Raw genomic sequence first — 20,226 nt, forward strand, 5'->3', positions numbered from 1 at the left:
CATGGCTCCTGCAGCCTCCTCAAGTGCCACAGGTTTGTGCACACTTGTGAAGGGTCTTAAAATTAAGCCAAAACTTTACTACTTAAGGATACTATGGAGAAAAAATCTAGATTGGCCTAAAATTTGCTGTAAGACAGCAAGCTTTATTCATAGGGGTTCAAGAGCTGACTGTCAGGTGAGCATACAGTGTGGGCTTGTTGACTCACGCAGCATGTTCTGCTTGTTTATGAATAGATGCTGAGTTTACACTGACTGTCAGTGCTATTCTGCTTTTCATGCCTCTTCCTCATGGCAGAGAGACTGTTTGACCTGGTGGTAACAAGGGCTGAGCACCACTTATCCCGTGCTGAGCTCCGGGCTCAGATACTGGGGAAAGACTGCAGTGCTGCTTTCACATCGACGCTGTGCCTACCAGGAGGGACTGCCTGCTTTGCTGCAGCAGAAACAGGCAGGGCTGAACACACCCTGTGAACACACAAGTTCTGTGAGGCCAGATCAGCACAGGGCACGTTGGCACACCCCACTGCCCAGCACCATCCGTACCAGAAAACCAGGCCACTCTGTTGCTGCTGAGGGGAGGGGAACACAGCCTCAGGACTGAGGCACTGGGGTGGTGTGGCTGCACTACACTGAGGATGAGGTGAAACTCTGACACTAGAAATACTCTGCTGCTGCACAAAACACATTCATGTGTATCTAATGTTGATCTGTGTGCAGGTATAGTTCAGCATGCAGTTGCAGCAAAGTAAGCCCCAAAGTTCTTACCCATTCCTGCCCCTCTGTTTAGATAATTCGAGGACAGTACGGTGTCCAAAGGATGGAGCTTCTGCCTGGGGACCGGGAGAACTTGGCTATCCAGACCCGTGGGGGCCCTGAGAAACACGAAGTAACTGGCTGGGTGCTGGTGAGTACTGTGTGTATGCCCAGAGCTGAACAGACAGCAGAGTGCAGTTTGCAAACTGCTCATGAACAAAGAACAGTACAGGAGACAAATGGCAACAGACAGGGCATTTAGAGGAAAACAACCTGTGTGAGTTAAAGGATGTGGGTGGCTGCTGGTTCCAGTCTTACCTGGTGCATGCACCCTTCCTCTGTCTGGCATGCAGCAGAAGTGCGCATACCACTCACAAAATCAGAGGGGGAACAGAGGGGAGAACAGGGTTTGAAGTTCTATAAGATACCTGAAAACATAATCACCTCTACCAGAGCACAAGATGCTCACTGGGGAAATGGGGTGTGTTTCTTCCCTTAGATATCTCCTCTGAGCAAAGAGGATGCTGGGGAATATGAATGCCACGCATCAAATGCCAAAGGAGAGGCAACAGCTTCTGCAAAAATCCACGTTGTGGAAACTCTGCATGAAATAGCCCTGACCAAAGGTTGGTAAGTGTGGCTGAAGACCCAGCAGCTCTCTCCCCTAACAGCTTATTGTTATCTGTACAAAGGATCACCCCTGTTTAATGCTTTCAAAAAAAACCCAAAACCCACAAGCCTTCTCCCCCCACTAGAAATATCAGTTTAAGAAGCAGTTTTTTGCATTTGACAAAACATTCCAGCAAATTTTAGCTGCTAGAGTTCTCAAGGGATTGTCAAATAACCCCCCACATGCTGTAAAGTACTGGAAATATCAAATTAAAATTAAGAGGCACCTTCTGGGTTTTTTTTAGAGCAACTTCCAGTGGGTTTCCAGCCCTACATTTGTATCATCCTTTCAGTGTTGTTTGGATGCTTTCAAACCTCTTCCTTTCTCCTGGCAGTATTGGCACAGCAGACATTCCAGTTCCTGCCATGTTCTCTGCATGCTGGGATGTGAAACCTCAGAGATTTGCCACAGCACATCCTCTTTACTAGGCTGTGTGCAAAGCTGGTGGCAAATCAGCCACCCTCATCCCAGCTGCAGAGGATGGCTCAGTACCACAGCCACATTGTATGCTTAGAAATAAATCTGGAGAGCCAGAACAGTAACTGGAACCCTGCTAGAGGCAGAGGGACAGGGAATAAAGCACCAGGCTAGAGAATACTGTGCTGCCCAAATCCCCTATTGGACGCAATCCTTAGTTTTAATCCCTGCTAGCTCTATCCAAACTACAGAGTCTTGACTTTTTGTGTCCTTATGTCTGTGAAGAGCTAAAATACTTCCCTTAGAAGAACATTAGCAGCACTAGGCACTGAAAAGAGAGCTTACAATGAATCCAAATATAATGCACAGGAACTTTGTTAATGGTTTTAAGGTAGTCTCTAATCCCTTTTCAAACATCTTATTTATGGATGTGAATGAAATTGAGTTTTACTGAGTTGTGCCATGAACAGCTTGCTTATAGCCCAGAACAGAAAATGTTCGCTCCCTCCCTCACAGTAACTACTGTGAGGTTGCAGTGCTTCAGTTTGTTTCCTACACACACCCAGCACATGTTACAGCTGGTTCTTTTCAGCTGTAGGAAAGCTCTAAGGCATCTGGAGCTATGATAAGCAAATGTAGACTGCCACCTTAAAGGAAACGGATATAAAGTTAATGGAACGAACTGTCAGACATCATAGCAACACTGTGAGAGTCTGTGTGCCATGTCCAGGTGATCTCAGCACAGAAAAACGTGTCTATTATCACCCCCCTGTAGCAGGGAAGGAAGGAAAGAAGGCAGGAAGGAAGAAGGGGTCAGCTCTCACTGTCAGCCAAGAGATCCCAAAGCTATTGGCAAAGTTGCGATATTCCCCCGTGGGAGAGGACAGAGTGTAACATGTTTTTGTTTTTCCACAGATGATGGTGCAGAGCTGTGATGTGAGGACTTTCACTTACGCACAGTTTTAAATTAGTTTTTTGGAAAGCTGCAAGCTCTGGCTTTTTCTAGCTGACTAATCAGTCCCTCTTAACTCCCTTTTTCTTTGAGTCCTAATTTGCTTGCACACTTCTTTCACAGATACACAAATAGATTCACAAGTTCAATTACAAATTTTAATTCTATTTACAGAAAATAAACATACTTTTGAACAGCACACAGCAGATGAGTAAAACTGTAATTTTGAATGCAATGTATACAAAATGAAACAAAACTTGAGCACTTGAGTCTCAAAATTTTTAAAAAAAGCCCTTTTAAGGCTAAACACTCATCATACGAGGCGCAATACTCATAGACATCAGTTCTTGGAAGAGGAGTTTGCAGGCATAGGGCATTCGAACCAAAGATATCTGGAAAGAGATTTCAAAAGTCTTGTGATAAACACTCATAAAGCATCAGCTTCCACCATCCTCTACACAAATAACTTGTTGAGTTTTTGGCTTAAAAGCAAACCTGGAGCTATGCATGAAAGCATTCAACAAGAATTGCTCACAGACAGTACCAAACCAAGAAGGAAGCTGAGACTGTCTGTAGGAGCTACACAGCAGCTCTCCAGAACACATTTTTAATGTAAAAATGAAGCCAAGGTATCTGATCCCAAACAAGAGCCATTTAACACAGAACATGTGCACAGCAGAGTGTGCCTGAAGTGCATAAATGCAGGTAAGGTCTCCAGCACACATCACTCTGTAACCCCAGTGCCACTGTTAAGCGCAGCTGTTAGTCCGTGGCACAAAAACAAGCCTGTTCAAGGCAACTGTTTTTATCTCTGCCACCTCTGTCCCTTGACATACTTCTGTAACCAAGCATGCACTGCAAAGCTTTTATTAGATTAAAAAACCCCCACCAAAGTGCAACACAAAAGACCTCCCGCAGGGACCCAGCTCTGCAAGCATAAATATCTTCATGGGACAGTCACAAGGGCGATGCCTCTAAATTCCTGTGATTCTGAGTTTTACTTCTAAAAATAAGCTCTTGAGCATTTAAAATCTCTGAAAACTCTGCACTGTACAACACTTGAACAGCATTTCCTGCCAAGTGACAAGCCAACACTGTAAAATTAATAAGGAAGCATCCAAATTGACTACAACGCTATAAACACTTAAAACAGTTATGAAACTAAAATAGCAATTGTTCTGGTGCTTCTTTAAATATTTACTTCCCTATCCTCCTGCTTCACTCAAGTGGCATTTCCTCCTGCCCACAAGGAGAAACAATGGCTGATGAAAACCACACGTACCTGAGTTTTATTACGGCATCCGCGGCATTCGTAGGTGTGAGTCCTCGTGTTTGCAATTGCCATGATTCCACAGAGGTTACACACATGGACCTGGTATGGGTCTGAAGCTTCAAACAATCTTTCTCTCAAGAACTGGGCTGCTCCATGAGCAATCTGGCAATCTCGTTCCATTTCTCCAAAGCGAAGGCCACCATCACTAAAAGGAAGAGAAAAACCTCTCAACTTTTGAGTTTACTGACAAAATAATCAGTTCTTGTTGGTGGAACAAGTATCTGTTTCACAAGGCAGGAGGAAAGCTGTGCATTAATTTTCCTCTAACACCACAGAATAAAACTGTGAAAACAGTAATTAATAACTGCTGATGAGCATTTCTACAGCTAGTGTCTGACAGCCACAGCACAACCATACAGCAAAATTAAGTGTATGATTAAATCATCCTCTGCTGATTTGTGGTGGGTTTAACCTTGGCTGTCTGCCAGATGTCCACCAAACAGCTCTCTGGTCCCCACCCTCTGAACAAGGCATGGGGAGAAAGTAAGACCGAAAAGCTCATGAGTGGAGATAAAACCATGCTTATCAATTACTATTACAGACAAAACAGACTCAGCATGGGGAAAATGAGTTTATCACTCACTAGAAATGGAGAAGGATGATAAGAAATAAAGACAAAACTATAAAGTTCACTTCCTCAACCTTCTTCCCAGGGTTACTTCACTCCTTCATTCCCAACTCCTTCCTCCCCTCCCTGTGATGACTGGGAGAATGGGCATTGCAGTCAGTGCACCACAGCTCCTCTTAGCTGCTCCTTCCTCCTCACAACTTTTTCCTGCTCCAGCATGTGGCCCCTTCCATGGGATAGTCCTTCACAAACTGTTTCAGCATGGGCCCTTCCTACGGGGTACAATCCTTCAGGAACAGACTGCAGCAGCAGGAGTCCCTAACAGACCATACTTCCTACCAGGAGCCTGCTCCAGCGTGGGCTTTCCACAGGCTGTAGGGCAGTTCCTGTTGCATTTCCTCACTCCTCTCTCACAGTTGCTGCACAGCATCTTTTACCCTTTCTTAAATATATTCTCACAGAGGTGCAACCTGCACAGCTGCTGGGCTGAGCTCTGGCCAGCACTGGGGCTGCTAGGGCCAGCTGTAAGTGGCTTGTGTCCAGCATGGGGCAAGCCCTGGTCCTTTCTCAGAGAGGCCACCCCAGCAGTCCCTCCTGCTACCAAAACCTTGGCACCTGCAACCAATACAAGATCTTTAGCCAAACACATGAAAAAATAGGTGGCTATTTGGGGTGAGCTCATTAAGCTGCAAAGCTGAAGCTACTTGTTCAGGGCTAAAAACTGGACAGAAGAAAAAAACACCATATAGAAACTAACAGGGATCCTTACCGAGATCTGCCTTCCATGGGCTGTCTGTTAAGGATCTGGATTGGCCCTCGTGCACGGGAATGGATTTTGTCATCCACCATGTGCTTCAAGCGCTGGTAATAGGTAGGACCAATGAAGATCTGGGAGGTGATTTTTCGACCAGTGAAGCCATTGTAGAGGACCTGAAGAAGTCAATGCAATCATAAGCCTTATTACCCATCAAATGTATATTAAAAAAATTACACTGAATTGATACTTTGTTATACCTCATTTCCTCTTAGATGATAGCCATAATCTGACAGAAGGTTCGAAATCTTTTGCACATTGACAGCATCGTTAAAAGGTGTAGCATCACCAATTTCTCCCTTGTTTGCAGACACCTACAGAGAAGAGATTTGGAAAAGTTTGTCAGGTTTCTGAAGGACTGGTTAGACCATATTTAGCTGTTTCAAACAGTTGTAAGTCTTAATACTGGAATTTGAGATTCCATGCCAATAGTAGTACCCTATCTCACTGTGTTTATCTGCCACATATTGTTAAAAATACACACTATAAACAATTTTGCTACTCCTTTTTCTAGGTCAGGGGGAAATGTCTGGAACAAAAGCAACAGATGAGAAAGTACACTGTAAGTAGGGCCTGATATTCTGGATGAAATTTACAGGACTGTACATCCTCCCTAAGAAACCTCCTTTTGCTATCAAGTAACTGGAGACACATTTTTAAGTGAATTAACACCTACTAGATAGTGTTTACCTTTACAAAAAAAAACCAAAAACAAAATCAAAAAAATCTCAAAGCAAACAACTATCACCACCGAATTTTAATTCATATTGCTCAGACATGCAGTATAGAAGACTGTTCATACCTTGCCCTGAAGACACTCAATCAAGTGACCAATGGTCATGCGGGAAGGGATAGCGTGGGGGTTGATAATGATATCAGGTGTGATGCCTTCACACGTGAAGGGCATATCCTAGAGCAGGGAAACACACAGTGAATTCTTTCCAGAACACCATGTTTAGGAAAAGTATGTGCCTGGATCCAAAGTAAGTCTTTTAAAGGATTTAAAAGACATTGAAATATGTAAGAAGCAGCTGCGTCCCCTTCTAAAAATATTTTAGCTACATTTAAGTTAACGTTACACCTGAGTAGATATTTCACAAACAATTCACTTAAGAACAGTTCCAATGCTAAGATCATCACAGGTAAAATCTTCAGAAGAGAAAAAAGAAATGACTACCTCTTGCCTGTACTGGATACCACAGGTTCCTTTCTGACCGTGTCTGCTAGCGAATTTATCTCCAATTTGTGGAATTCTTACAGAACGTACCTGTAAGCCACAGGAAAACATGCAACTGGTAACTTGAATACAGACCAAAGATTATTAAAGCAGAAAGCACGAATGCCAGCACTCACCCTGATCTTGCAGAATTTGTATCCTTCCTGGTTCAGGGTTACCATGACCTGATCTACAATCCCAGTCTCACTGGTCCGCAGGAAGGTGCTGCAGTCTCTCTTGGTGAAGCGTCTGTTGGTGCTTTCCAGCTCATCTTCATTTTCTGGCAGTGTGACTGTTTTGCCAATGATGACATCATCCCCAGACACACGTACCCCAGGGGCTATCAAACCATCATCGTCAAGTTTGTCATAGATTGCGTGTCTCATACCTTGCGGGGGGAAAAAGGAACAAAAAAAGTAGACTCACAAATTTTTCAACATACTGACTCTTGATGTTCTGCAATAATTCAGCAAGTCTGCTTGCAACTTCAGGCAACTGCTAAAATACCTAATGCAAATATCTTAACTGATATGGTAATTTCTATAAAATACAGAAATGTCTGTATCAATATATCCCAAAATGAAGACTGAATCAGTTCAACATTAACTACCTTGCCCACAAAACCTTAATTTAAAAACCGAAGTCTTCATACACCCCTTTAACTTACCTTGGCAAGTTTCACGTGTAGGCTTTTCAAAAACTTCCTCTTGGTCATACCCTTTCTTAGACTCCTGCTCTTTGTATGAGCGATAGAACACAGACCTGAAACAAAGTTATAAAGTCTTCTCCAGTGAAACCAGCATCATTTTCCCCCATCTGTGTATCTCATTTTCACATATTATGGCTACTGTTACTAATGACAATCAAATGCAAATAATGTGTGCATGCCACACAACCTTTCCTCTGATTTCCTGTTAATCTGACCTTCACTGAGGAGGGGAAAACAAAAAAACAACCCACCAAACAAAAAAGTTTCAGAAGGCATTATGATGGTCACTTTGTAGATACTGCCAAAGTACCTAAGATAACATGCTAATTTTTGATGGAGTGCAAAGACTTTTGTATTTGCTCGACACCTCAGAAGTAGTTATTATTCCTAATGATTATTCACATCTACAACTTATCATTCTCATATTACCTTCCTCCTTATGCACGCAATTTTGCAGACATTTTTAGGCTTCTACTGCTACCCTGCAGTGCCACATTCAGTACAACTGAGCTGCAGTGAAAAACTTTCAATTTATATAAGGTTCTTTCTAGTGCTTTAAGGGTTTTTGTTTGCTGCCTCAGTTGCCAGCACATCGAAGTGCATTCAGATACTATAATGCATGAAGTCACATCAGCCACCAGCTGTGCCAACAGCAGCTCCTTCTAAGGAGAGGAACATTCCAATCCTTACTGGTAGCAACTGTCTCACTAATAAAGACAGGACTATGCTAAAATGATGCAACATTGTTCTGGAAACTGGCAAGAGTTATATGAAAATACACCATGGAAGAGTCCAAATGTTTTTTCATTAAACTGTGATTCAAAGGACCCTAAACAGAATAAAGATCAAAATGGAAGATCAAGAAGACAAAGTGAGCAGTCAGGTTTCAAAGTGTTTTGCTAGGATTCACTTATTTTCATTGTGTTGCTCCCTCCATCCTCATTAAAAAAAAAAAAAATTAAAAAGCTTCTCAAGTTCAAAAGATTTGGAGAATGGCATCTTCCAGCATAAAATGAACTCTTCTTGAGCCTCTGGACAACTCAGTATAGCTTTTTTTTTAAAATTCCAAGCAATTAAAAAATTTACAAAGTCTTACCTGAAAAAGCCTCTGTCAACAGCAGAACGGTTCATAATGACAGAGTCTTCCTGGTTATAGCCTGTGTATGATGCAATGGCTACAATCGAGTTGATACCTACAATATGCAGAGAAAATATTTTGAAAGAATGCACACATGCCCAGACAGACACTATTTTATCTCAAAGTAGGCTGTACTCTCTACAGCGAAGCTTTTCTACCCTTTCTCAGATAAAATCTCTACATCCCACACACAGAAACATACAGTATCAGCAGATGCAACTCTGGGTAGGAAAGAGAGTCAAGAGTGACCCCTTGTGAAAAACCTACCAAACATCAATAAAGAAAATGCATTTTTTCAGTTAGATTTTAGCAGATTTTTTTGGATAAGATAGTGTCAGCTTCAACACTACCAACAAATTTTTTGCAGTCCAGGTGTCCAGCTACAAACAAGCTAACACTTAACCTATACTTATTTCTTAAATTGCACACATTTGCTAAATGTTCAGGTACTCTACACACACCATTTGTGACGTGTTTGAAACAAAACAAAAAGGTAGTATTTTTGTTCCATGAACATGAACTGACACCATACCTGCTGGTAACTCTCTGAACCTCAAGTACTCCATGGAGCGCGTTGTTACCAGGGGCTTCTGGGGATAATACAACACGTGTGCCAGCGTATCCATACGGACATGGAAGTTGGTGATGTAGACTCCCATAGCCTGCTTACCCATAGCAGACTGGTATGTGTTCCTGGGAGACTAGACAGATAAAGGGAAGAACTGATAATTAAGTACATAGAGCTCTTTACACACACACACACCTGTGGGTTTTCTATCAGCTTTAAAAGCAGGACGTCATCAGAGGTGCACTGACCTGGTTGTGATCAGGGAAAGGGATAATAGATGCACACACTCCCAGGATCATGGATGGGTGAATCTCACAGTGTGTGTATGTCGAACAGTATGCCACACCTTTCTCTTGCAAGTCATCTGGAGTCATTGCCAGCATCACAGTCTCTTCTTCCAGGGTGTCAATGTACTCTACTACACCACTGGCCACAAGATCCTGCCAACTGAACAACCAATAACTCAATTAACACCAAAAATGGGTCTCTTCAGCAGTGACAAGAACAAGGACTTCCCTGGCTTATTACTGCTACCACTGCCTCAGTGTGATTAAGAAAACTGATTAACCTACCAGGCAGAGAAAGAATCTTTGTGCTGCACAAAGCTTTAAACATTCCTCTCTCCAACCAGAAGGAACACGCAGCTTCCAAGATGGAAAACAACACCTTCAGTTGAATTTCAGGAATGTATCTCACCTGTAATTGTTATACTCTCGTTCCTTCAGTTGGTCAATGTGCCTTTTCTTCAGCAGCAACTTCTGTTTCTCTACAATTAAAAGGGGCCGACAAATTCTGCCTGCATCAGTGTAGATGCGGATTTCTCGCTCGCGAATATCTCTAATCATTGAGACCTGGGCAAGACAGCAGTACCCCATGAGTACAAAGTCCCAGCTTGGAATCAGAACCACAGAACACAAGACAGGATGACCAAGTTCCCTAAAGCAAAGACTTTCCAGGCACTGTCAGAAGCACAGAACAAACCAACACTCCTACAAACAGAAGTGTTTCAGAAGATTATTTTCAACTTTTTGTCTTTCAACTGGATCCTCTTTAAAAACAAACAACCCCCCTAAAATAATCAACACCACAACCAAGCAACAAACCATATGCAATCAAACATAAAATAAAAATTTAAAAAAAAAAGCACCAAATACAACCCCCCCCAAATAAAACACAAAACAAACCCAACGTGAAGCATATTGAGAAAGAGACTTGCAAATAATGCTACTTGAAACTTGAAAAGTAGTATCAAGGCATTATCTTCTGTCTAAAAGGACACCCGAACTCTTGATGTAAAGATTTATACCTCTGACACAATGATGTCCATCTGACGACGAAGCTTCCTTAGGGTATTCATCAGCTGCTCTGGATCTTTGTGTATTCCTACCCAGCAGCCATTGACAAATATCTTGGTAGCACTAGAAAGGGGAAACACAAACAAATAGTAATTAAAAATATCCCACCCCACCAAATAACCCCAAACCCTAGAAATGTTGTTCTAGGGATAAAAAGCTAAAGTCTGTTTAAAGTGTTTTATGTGCACATACTCAGCTATTGCTGCTGGAGATATTTCTTCTAGGTTTTCCATACTCCACTCTTCCAAGAATTCCAGAATTGGGGATGGCTGAGACCCCACAGAAATGTAAGCCATCAGGGCTAAGTTCTTCACAAGTCCTACTGCATGACCCTAGCAGAAAGACAAAGTTAACTTGCATTTTCAAATCAAGAGGTTCCCCCAAGAAGGTTAAAGAATTTAAACTTAACTCCTCAAGGAACTGGACACAAAAAACATGTGTTCAACTACTGAGTTAGCTATAAAGCTAAATATTTGTGTCAGCATTATTAAAAAAAAGTGCGAGGGATTATCATAAGTGCCATGGCTGCAAAAGGACTGTGAGGGAAAGGCAGTTAGTATACAAATCCTGCTTTCATTACCTCAGGGGTCTCAGCAGGGCAAACCATTCCCCACAGGGTGTTGTGCAGCTGCCGCGGCTTGGCCAGTTTTCCGTCTCTCCCAATCGGAGAATTCAGGCGCCTCAGGTGGGAAAGAGTGGATGCAAAAGTCAGGCGGTTCAACACCTGCATGGAGGAAGGAGTTCAGTCAAAGCTTCTTAAGTGTGTTGCTGACAGGCACCATGACACACTAGCACAAAGGATCAATGCCCTCTAGAAATTATGTGTTTAACAAGAACTAAAACAGCTCTGATTCTTGTTAGCTACACTTTTTAGTTTGCCTCATCTCACAGTATCCCTAGAATCTCAAGCTTCTAACTAGTGTTTTAGTGGCAGAAGTTTCTAGAGCATGCTTCTATCACAGCAAGACCCTGGGCTAATAAAATCAGTGCCCCTCATCATTTGCTGTGGAATACATAACTTTTATGTTATAAGGTGCCCCTCAAGTTTTTTTAACTGCCTGCAAAGCACTCGAAGTATTTAAAAGAAAGAAATCCATCGTTCTGAACAATTCCCTAGGACTAGAAATTTACACAAAAGTGTATGATCTAACAAAAAAATCTATACAAGAGTTACACCAACTATTTAGTGAATGCAATAGCCAAAGCAAACAAACCATGACAAAAAAAACCCCTAAATCACACACCTATGAAGATCTAACTATTTGGATCTACGTCTGTGTCACCTAAGGAAATTTCCTTTTAAGAATATTTCTGTTTAACATACAACACACTGCTAAGCAATGTTAAACTCTTCCATGAGAACTGTTTTATCATAAGAACTGTAAACCTGACAAAGCCCTTACTGTACCTGAGATACTCCTGCTCTGGCCTGATGAGCTTTCTTCTGGTCACCCCAGTTTCCAGTTGCCAATGAATATTTCAAACCATCTGAAATAATTCTTGTTTTAATTGCCAACTCCAAGTTGAAATCTTTCCCTCTGTCAATGAACTTTTGTGCATATATTCTCACTTCCTTCAGCAAATTCTTGAACATTCTGTAGAAGAAAGACACCAAGAAATCTGATTAAACAGTGCTGTGCAATTCAGCCTACTCAGGGGCTATTTGAAAAAAAAACAAACAGTCACTGGCCTCCTGAAAAGAAATAATTTGAAACCAGGGTGAGGGGGCAGAGGGGAATAAAGCAAATGAAGCTGTTTGTAAGCATGCACAAAATATGCTTCAAAACAAGTCAATGCTGGCCACCCACTGTTATAGGAAACTCAACCATTCCATGAAAATGTCATGATCAGACAGAAGCTGTGTTGCCCAAGACTGGCTCTCTGACACAACAGAATTAGTCTGATTTAGAAGCACAGAGTTGGCAATGCCTCTACCATTGAGACAATGAAAGATGAAATTAAATGGAAAAAATGTGTGTGTGATAGTTACCCTCGGAACAGGAAAGCTAAGAGTGGCCCAGCAAGATCCAGTCTTTTGTTGCCATAATGATCTCTGTCATCCAGCTCTCTTCTTCCCAGTGCTGCCAGCAACAGTCTATGAACCATATACCTAATTTTTGTTTTAAAACAGAAACCAGTTTGTTTTAAACTGACAGCAGACATTCACAACAAAGATTACATGTTTTCATAGATAAGTCTGTGAACTCTTTCCTAAAGGCTGTCCATTTGAGATCTTTAGGTAACCACTGTCCTAAAATAAACTTCTTCAGCACATCGTTAGAGGTGGATGACCCACAGAAAGTTCAGGTTAAGGACACAGAGAAGAAAATATTTACATCATGATGACCATGCCTCTTTGCTAAGTATCTGTCCTGTACTGTTTAAGCACATGCCATCAGGTAAAAAATCACAAGTCTCCTGATGCTACAGTTCATCTGCATACCAATAAGCAGTGATCTACACAATGTGCTACTGGTTTTAAAGAGTGGTTTACATTACAGTCAGCTTATCAGCACTTATCTATATCTTAGTTATCAATTTCTAGATGTTATCCATGCAACTGGATATAAAAAAAGTCAGTTTAGCACTATCATCATATTTAAATTAAGATTCAAAATGTGTTTGAGGCTCATTTTGCTATTTTTTTTCCTAGTTTATCAGAATTTGCATTTTCTCAGCCTCAAAAATATACCAGTGCCCCAAGGTTTATCACAAAGTATCCAGGCAACTGAGGTTCCAATCATACACATGAGTAAAAAATATCCATTTGCAGCTGTGAGACAGAGTTCTGACATACCCTAGAAAATAGGCCTTTTTGGTTTCACAGAAGTCACTGACACCAACGTGTGGGAGCATTTCCTTCTGCAAGACTTCTTTGGCATACTTGATTCTCTTTTCTTTGGTGACACCTGGCTTGGCACCTCTTGAGCCAATGAAGTTTAGGGCAACATTTTGCTCCTGAATGACAAAGGCTTCATCCAGAGAAGGTTTGACCTAAGGCACAAAAATACAGCAAAATCCTGTGGCAACCAGGGCCTGCTGGGGCTGAAGGAAACTACACAGTAGTTTGTTAATGATTATTTTCATGATCTGCTAATTGTTCATCCAGGTCTTTCTGGCACTAGGAAACAGCAATGAAGCATGCAGAAAGAATACAAAAAATAGTTTAAACTTCAGAAATTAGTTCTCATTCAAGTTCATTCTAAGTCTGATGCAGTTTCAGGTATAATCAAGATTTTACTTGATTTACAAGTAAACAGATTTACAAGTCAACAACAGCAGAAAACCCTAACTCCCAAATATATATTAACTCTTAAAAATTTCCACTGTGCTCTGTCCCCTTAATGTACTCATTAGAATGTATTCAGGCAGAGAACTTTCAACATTTCTAATACAGAACCCACAAAAATATTAAATACATTACAACTGGAAAATGAACAACGCTTCAAGAGATGACTACCTACACTGACACACCACCAAACATGAGAACAGGAAATAATTTAATATATGTTACCATTTCCATCATTTCTGGGTCTTCAAAATCATATATGATGTGCTCTAGAATGTCCCTGTCAGACACAAAGCCAAGTGCACGGAAGACAATGATGATGGGGACCTCTTGTTTGATATAAGGCAGAGTTGCTACAATGCGCTGACCAATGGCACTCTTCTTTGCACCCTGCAAAGACGGGGGAAAGCACAGGTTAGGCTTAAAATCATCCTGCCTTTCAATAAAAGTCTCTAAAATCGTTCTGCCTTTAAATGAAAGTGCCTCTCTGGAGTTGGATGATAAAACACTAGCATATTTATTCAAGCACCACAAGAAAACATGGCTTCTCAGCAGGCCAACTAAGGAGCTACTCTGCAACCTTACTCCAGCAATGACTTCTTATTTTAAAAACATTTCAAAGTTCAGAAGTCTGTGAAAACTTGTAAGGTTTTTGCTGCAACAAAGGCTGCTAAACTGTAAAGGAAAATAAATACTACTCGTTCACTTGTATGCATCATTTCTCTCAGTGCCAAGACCAACCCTATCCACCTTCAGTGTTCCTTCTGTCAGGCTTAAACTCAGCTTTTCTAATCCACTGTGCAAGTGATTATTCAAGTAGCTGCTCCCCTTCTCCAGAAGGAAATGTTGTATGATGCAGAGGAAACCAGGAGTGCCCCAGACAATAGGAGTGAGAATACTGTAAAACTTCTATTTAAGTTGCTCTTGGAAAATTTCAAAACATCAGTGCAATACTAAATGAGTACTGACACCTTTTGCTTTAGAAGTTACAAGTAGCACTTATTTCCCCTCACAGATGGCACAATTAGATGTTAAATATTAATTAATATGTGGTCTGCAAAATACATCTCTGTTGGGGTCAGAGATGCAAGATCTATACCTTTATCTGTGATGCCTAAGTCTGACATCCAAGAAAGCACTGAACTTCACATAACAACATAGAGACAACTGTTAAAGTTAAGTAGAGAAACTGAAAATGTGAGTGTGTAAATTAGAGAGTTTTCTTAAGTCACTGGGTGAGAAAGTTTAAGGTTTAAGCTAGTTTAAGAAATAGGCAAGATGGAAGAATTAGGGGGTTGTCTCTTTTCCTTCTTCTAGAGGTTTTTGGGTAGTAGTAGGTGATTGGATAGAGAATGCCACAGTGCACCACACAGGTGTTGGGTCATTGGGTCACTACAAAAAATAATTTACTTGGCATTTGTTAATTGGTTAAGTAGTCATATAAAAGACCTTGAACAAGTTCTTTGTTAGCCATTTTGCACCTTTCTATCTTAGTGCACATAGCTCCTTGTACCCTGTATAAATGTAATATATATAATAGAAGAATAAACAACCAAGTCTGAACAAGAAAAAACTGCCTCTCTCTCATCAATCTCAGTCCAAGGGGGAAAAAGAACCCAAGCACAAGTGTTCAGTCAGGACACATCTCAATACTAGCTTGGCCATCAGTAAAGGGAGAGTCCCTGCTCCTCTACTTATTCTTTGTGAAAAAACAGGACACAGCTCATCTGAATTTTCTAAAAACTCATGTACAGTAAGTTCAAAATTATTTTTTTCCCTTGCCCTAAAACCTGCCACAAATTGATTCATTCTTCATTCATTCCTCAAATTACTTATTATAGAGACAGGCATAACATATGACAAACGAATTTTTGTTGACTTTTATCTTCTTTACAGCTTAGTATCAGAAGAAATTTCTTCTCAAAAGCAAATGACACAAAGAGACAGGACAGTAACAAAACTCCTAAATCAGTCTCTGGGGTTATTACTGTCTAGCCATACCTGTCCACCCCTGGCCAGCATGCTGACCCATATAGTACTTGTTGGTCGAGAGGAATTTTCCAGACAAGATCTACACTCTCCTGTGTAGGCATATTTCGAATCTTTCTTTGCAAACACATACACTGTGTTTGTAGCCATTTTCTCCTGGGCAATCAGAACCTGTGTTAGAAACAAGAGGACAAATAAATAACTGACCAAAGAGAATACTGAAAGCAACATTCACACTGTTTCTACTATTCCTTCAGGTGCCTTAACTTTTAGAGTGCTGCACAGCATGAAGGCAATTGGCCAAACCCTATGTTTTAAATATACAGATTTAAAAGAAATAAACAGCTAGTTAAGATGGAATAGCCAAACCAAGAAACTCAGGGAACACTGTTGTCTGTTACTACTTACCACACTGCTGGCTTTGCCAAGACATTTCACTTTGATAAAGAAAGCAGTTCATTACCTGTTTTTCCAAGGCCAACACACTATACAGGCAAATTTAAATGCCAGCTCAACAATCAAAGCCAGATTTTTCCTTCCCCCCAAGAAGAAATATAAAATTCTAATTATTTTGCTGTGTTTGCCCAGGTTATCAGTTAGAAAATAATGTCAGTTTCACTGGTGAGGCACTAACAGGGTGTGGATATGATTTTCTGAAGCTGCTTCTGTAGCAATGGAGGCAAGAACCTATTCTTAAAACAAAATGCATATATACATCTGTGAACAAGCTGGAGGACACTCTGAGTGAGGCAGTGCCTCATATCAGAGTGCATGTTGCTCTGCAATACTGGAAAAGGAAATAAAAATATCTAGAGCACTTGCTGGCAAACAGTTCACTAAACACAAAGCAGTTCACAAAAATGAAGAAGGGAAGAACTGAAGATGGGAAATGTGCCTCAAAGACAAAAATTTGGCTTGAGAAAGCCATAACAGATGACTAAAAGCCCATCTTTCTGCAAGGTCAGGAGCTCCCACAGTACCTCTGGTACACTGGAAGAAGAGTGTTTATGCTCCTAACGAAACATATGGCAACAAATAACAGAACTTCCAGTGTCTGTAAAGATAGCTGTGCAAGGTATATCCCTTACTTTTTCTGATCCATTAATGATGAAGTAGCCACCAGGATCAAGTGGACACTCGTTCAGCTCACAAAGATCACGGTCAGTTAAGCCATTCAGCAAACAGTATGTGGAACGCAACATGATAGGAATTTTTCCTATAAAGGTTTTCTGATGCTGGGTCTGCAACTGGTCCTCCCCTTCTTTAATAACTGTTTTGGTTATATCCACATACAAGGGGGCAGAATACCTACGGAATAAAAACACCACTGTTATCTGACAGTTACTACCTTTCTGTACAACCCCGAGTAATGAAGGCAGCTATTCAAGCACTCACCGGTGTATTAAACATTACCAAACCATCAATCACCGCCCTTTAACAACCAGACGTGGAATTTTAAACAATGCAGCAATTATTACATTTTTAAGGCACTGCTATATTGTAAAAGGGTATGCATTAATAAGGCAGACACAGTTTTCCCTTCTGTTTGTCCACCACAGAGCTGGCTCTTACGTAAGGTTTCTCAGTCTGGCTTCATTTGGCATCATAGGTGAGGGTGCTCCATCTCTTTCCCAATGCGTAGGTTTGGAGAGATAGATTTGTTCAAACTTCAACAGATACCGGGGCTGGAAAACAAGGGTATATTTATTTGTAATGGAAGAAACATCTCTACTATTAGCAACCAGAACTGTTACTGCAGAAGAACAGCCAATAAATGAAAGCACAACAAGCTGGGTAACATGGGCTCCTAGGAAGATTCTATAGGATAAGTAAACAAAGTAAGACTTGAGTTTTTGGAAAACAATCTGATTTTTAAAATGGACAAAAGCTCCCTACAACAGGAGGTGGCAAATCCTTGCTGGCAAATGTTTTGTAAGTCAAAGAAAAATCTGAATCCTTATGTGAAGAAACACCTTTTCCTGGATTTGCACTAACAGCCACATACAGTACCATTTCCCAAGTTCTCATTAAAGCAATCTTAAGAATACGTTTACCATCATTCTTAGCTCTGAGCATGGTTGCTAAACCCTCTCAAGTGCTCTAAACTGCCTTCAAAATTTAAGACTGAAAAGCAGAGGGAGACAGAAACAAAAAAATCAAGTTTTTCCTAATACACACATTTTCTTAAATTAGTCTAGCATCTTTAAATGTGGTGAGAGATTGTCTGTGACTCTAAAGGAAAAAGAGAGTTTTCTTTTTTCATCTGTAAACCTATTCCTAAAAACTTGCTTTTAATAAATGAGAATAAGACGCTAACCTCTGTGATTTGAGAAAGTAAAATACCAGCTTTTGGGCAAAAAGAAGCCCAGCACAAACCATGCTTGTGATCTGAACTGTGACCAGGCACAGGACAAACATCAGCTGCAGAACTGCACAAGTAGAGAATTCTGCCATAGTATATGCAGAATAACAGGAAATATTAAGAATTAGTGAGCTAAATGTTTATGAACCATTTGCCTAGCAAAGAAGCCAAAAGACACCTCAATTATTCTCTACAGGATAGTTGCTTGCTTGCAAAAAAATGCAAAGGAACAGGAAAACTGTGTAACAAATTCAATGCTCTGGTGTCCCAAAGTTCCTTTAAATCTCTAGAGGGAAGCGTCAAGGTAGTGACTGACAGCAAGGCAATGGCTCAACACCATTAGCACTTATGGAACAGGGATCAGACTACACAAGGTGAAAGCACCAAAGCCACTGCAGGAAGTGCACCCTCATTGCACAGGAGCCATCATAGGCTGCAAACTTGAGACAATCTGTCCCCCTCAGAACATGGTGCCAACAGAAGATGAACAACAGCACCCTTCGAAAACCTGGACCTAACCTGAATCAAAGCTAAGAGAGAAGTTTCCGGCCATAAACCTTTCTTGCCATGGTAAAGCTGCTGAAAAATCAAAATCTCACCAAAGCACAGCTTGCTCTTGGCTACCTGACCTGCTCTAGTAAATCTCTGTCCATGCAGTTTTGCAGAGAAACTGACAATATGAGCTGCAGCAGCCGCTTGTTCTCGGTCAATTCTCAACTCAAACAGAAGAACAGGGGTGGAATAAAACTGTTGTAAAATTACTTTGCATTGTAAAAACACATAATCTCTGCCAAGGTTCTTCACTTACTGGCTCTTCCACTTCTCCTGAGGCATGCTGGGCTTCAGCTTGTAAATCAATTGGTGGAGCATCTTCAACAATTCTCTGCACAGACATCTGAATAAACTCATCAAAGGAATCCAACTGTTGCCTGACTAAACCCTTTTCATCAAAATACGAGCTAAAAAAAGAGCAGGATAGTAAGAAAATTTAATTCACTTCACACATCAATAAAATTAAGATACATTTATTACCAAATAAAAATATAGTGCAGAATCAAAAACACTCACTTAACCCAAGGCATGAGTTTCAAACACAGATGCTCCTCACAAATGTTTAACAATTCCCTCCCTGCCTAAAGACACAGGCACTTTAGAGTGACACACTTGCTGCCACCTCTTGGCTAAGCCACGACTGCATGCACAGTCAGTGCCTTAATTTTCCCTTAAATTGGAAGAAAAAAGTGATGACAAACCTTACTGAAACTGGCTTCAGCTCAACTTTTCAATAACACCTGTAAATTACTTTGCTTTAACTAACTTTCTAAGCTGCAGTGTCCTGGACACTCGTGTTTTGCTAGAAAAAAACCCACCACCAAAACGGTGAAAATAACCAAATACTGACTTCCTAATGCCAGCATCATCTGTGAGATTAGTGGGCAAAACCATCTGCTTGATATGGAACCAAAACCACCTCTTTCTTCACTGAAAAAAAGTGTGTGCTGAGTTTCTTAATCCCTGCTGAGAACCCTTTGTTTCTACTAAAAGCCCTCCCGCTCTGAACGTGCAACACACACTTTAGCACAACCAAGCCTGCAGCTCCCAGACGTGTTCCCGGGAGCAAGCTGGATGTCACCTGCAAGACCCAGAGCACATGTGTTGAAGGGGTAAGGACAGCGAGTTTTAGCAGCTCACCTAATAACAATCCAGCAGGCTTCTTGCCACAGGTCGGGGGTGATTTCGTCATCGTCTTCGTCATACTGCATATCTGCGGGGAAGCACAACGAGTGAGTTAGGCTCCGACCACCGCGGCGTCCCCCCTGGCCTGGTACCGGCACCCCGGCTCCCGCGGGACATGCCACCGCATCCCCCCCATCTCCCGGCTCCCGCGGGCCCCGGCGCCACCCCTGGCCGGGACGGAGGAAAAGGCGAGCAGAAAGAAAGGGAAAGCCCCTCACCTTCGTCCGCGTCGTACATGGTGGCGGCGGGAGGAGCCGCGGGCGGCGGCGGCCGAGCGAGAACGAGAGTAAGCGGAGCGGCGCGGAGCAAGGCGCGGGAGGGCGGCCGGCAACGGGGCGGCGGCTGCGCGACCCGTG

General features: G+C 41.6%; 2 protein-coding genes across 2 annotated transcripts in view; one reads left to right on the plus strand and one right to left on the minus strand.

Annotated features, from left to right (window-relative positions):
- The window catches only part of IGFBP7 (insulin like growth factor binding protein 7), an 18,537-nt gene extending 15,546 nt beyond the window's left edge, over positions 1-2,991 (plus strand). Inside the window, exons 7-9 of the mRNA XM_005530299.3 lie at positions 788-904; positions 1,253-1,379; positions 2,756-2,991. Of these exons, the coding sequence (XP_005530356.2) occupies positions 788-904; positions 1,253-1,379; positions 2,756-2,775 (264 nt within the window). The 3' untranslated portion in view covers positions 2,776-2,991. The remainder of the gene's footprint in view (positions 1-787; positions 905-1,252; positions 1,380-2,755) is intronic.
- On the minus strand, positions 2,937-20,208 carry POLR2B (RNA polymerase II subunit B). The gene is made up of 25 exons (XM_005530298.3): positions 20,089-20,208; positions 19,826-19,898; positions 18,942-19,092; positions 17,344-17,456; positions 16,860-17,079; positions 15,784-15,942; positions 14,008-14,172; positions 13,291-13,487; positions 12,484-12,603; positions 11,902-12,088; positions 11,074-11,217; positions 10,686-10,825; positions 10,445-10,556; positions 9,835-9,989; positions 9,387-9,585; positions 9,103-9,271; positions 8,529-8,625; positions 7,391-7,485; positions 6,861-7,111; positions 6,685-6,774; positions 6,310-6,417; positions 5,708-5,821; positions 5,463-5,623; positions 4,075-4,270; positions 2,937-3,184 (listed from the first exon to the last, which is right to left on the minus strand). The coding sequence occupies exons 1-25, from the start codon at positions 20,105-20,107 to the stop codon at positions 3,095-3,097; spliced, it is 3,525 nt and encodes a 1,174-aa protein (XP_005530355.1). The 5' UTR covers positions 20,108-20,208; the 3' UTR covers positions 2,937-3,094.
- Between the last annotated feature and the right edge of the window lie 18 nt (positions 20,209-20,226).

The sequence above is a fragment of the Pseudopodoces humilis genome, chromosome 6, assembly GCF_049639895.1.
Source record: "Pseudopodoces humilis isolate 2021_Gansu_Grassland_sample_001 chromosome 6, ASM4963989v1, whole genome shotgun sequence".
Classification (NCBI taxonomy): domain Eukaryota; kingdom Metazoa; phylum Chordata; class Aves; order Passeriformes; family Paridae; genus Pseudopodoces; species Pseudopodoces humilis.

Bases quoted from the DNA above. Each gene is read 5' to 3' on its own strand.
- POLR2B (XM_005530298.3), bottom strand. The intron at 14,173-15,783 runs GTATGGCTAGAC...CCGTCTTTGCAG, and splicing joins TGCTGGCCAGGGGTGGACAG to GGTGCAAAGAAGAGTGCCAT. The intron at 10,557-10,685 runs GTATGTGCACAT...TCCCCTTTCTAG, and splicing joins TCTCCAGCAGCAATAGCTGA to TGCTACCAAGATATTTGTCA.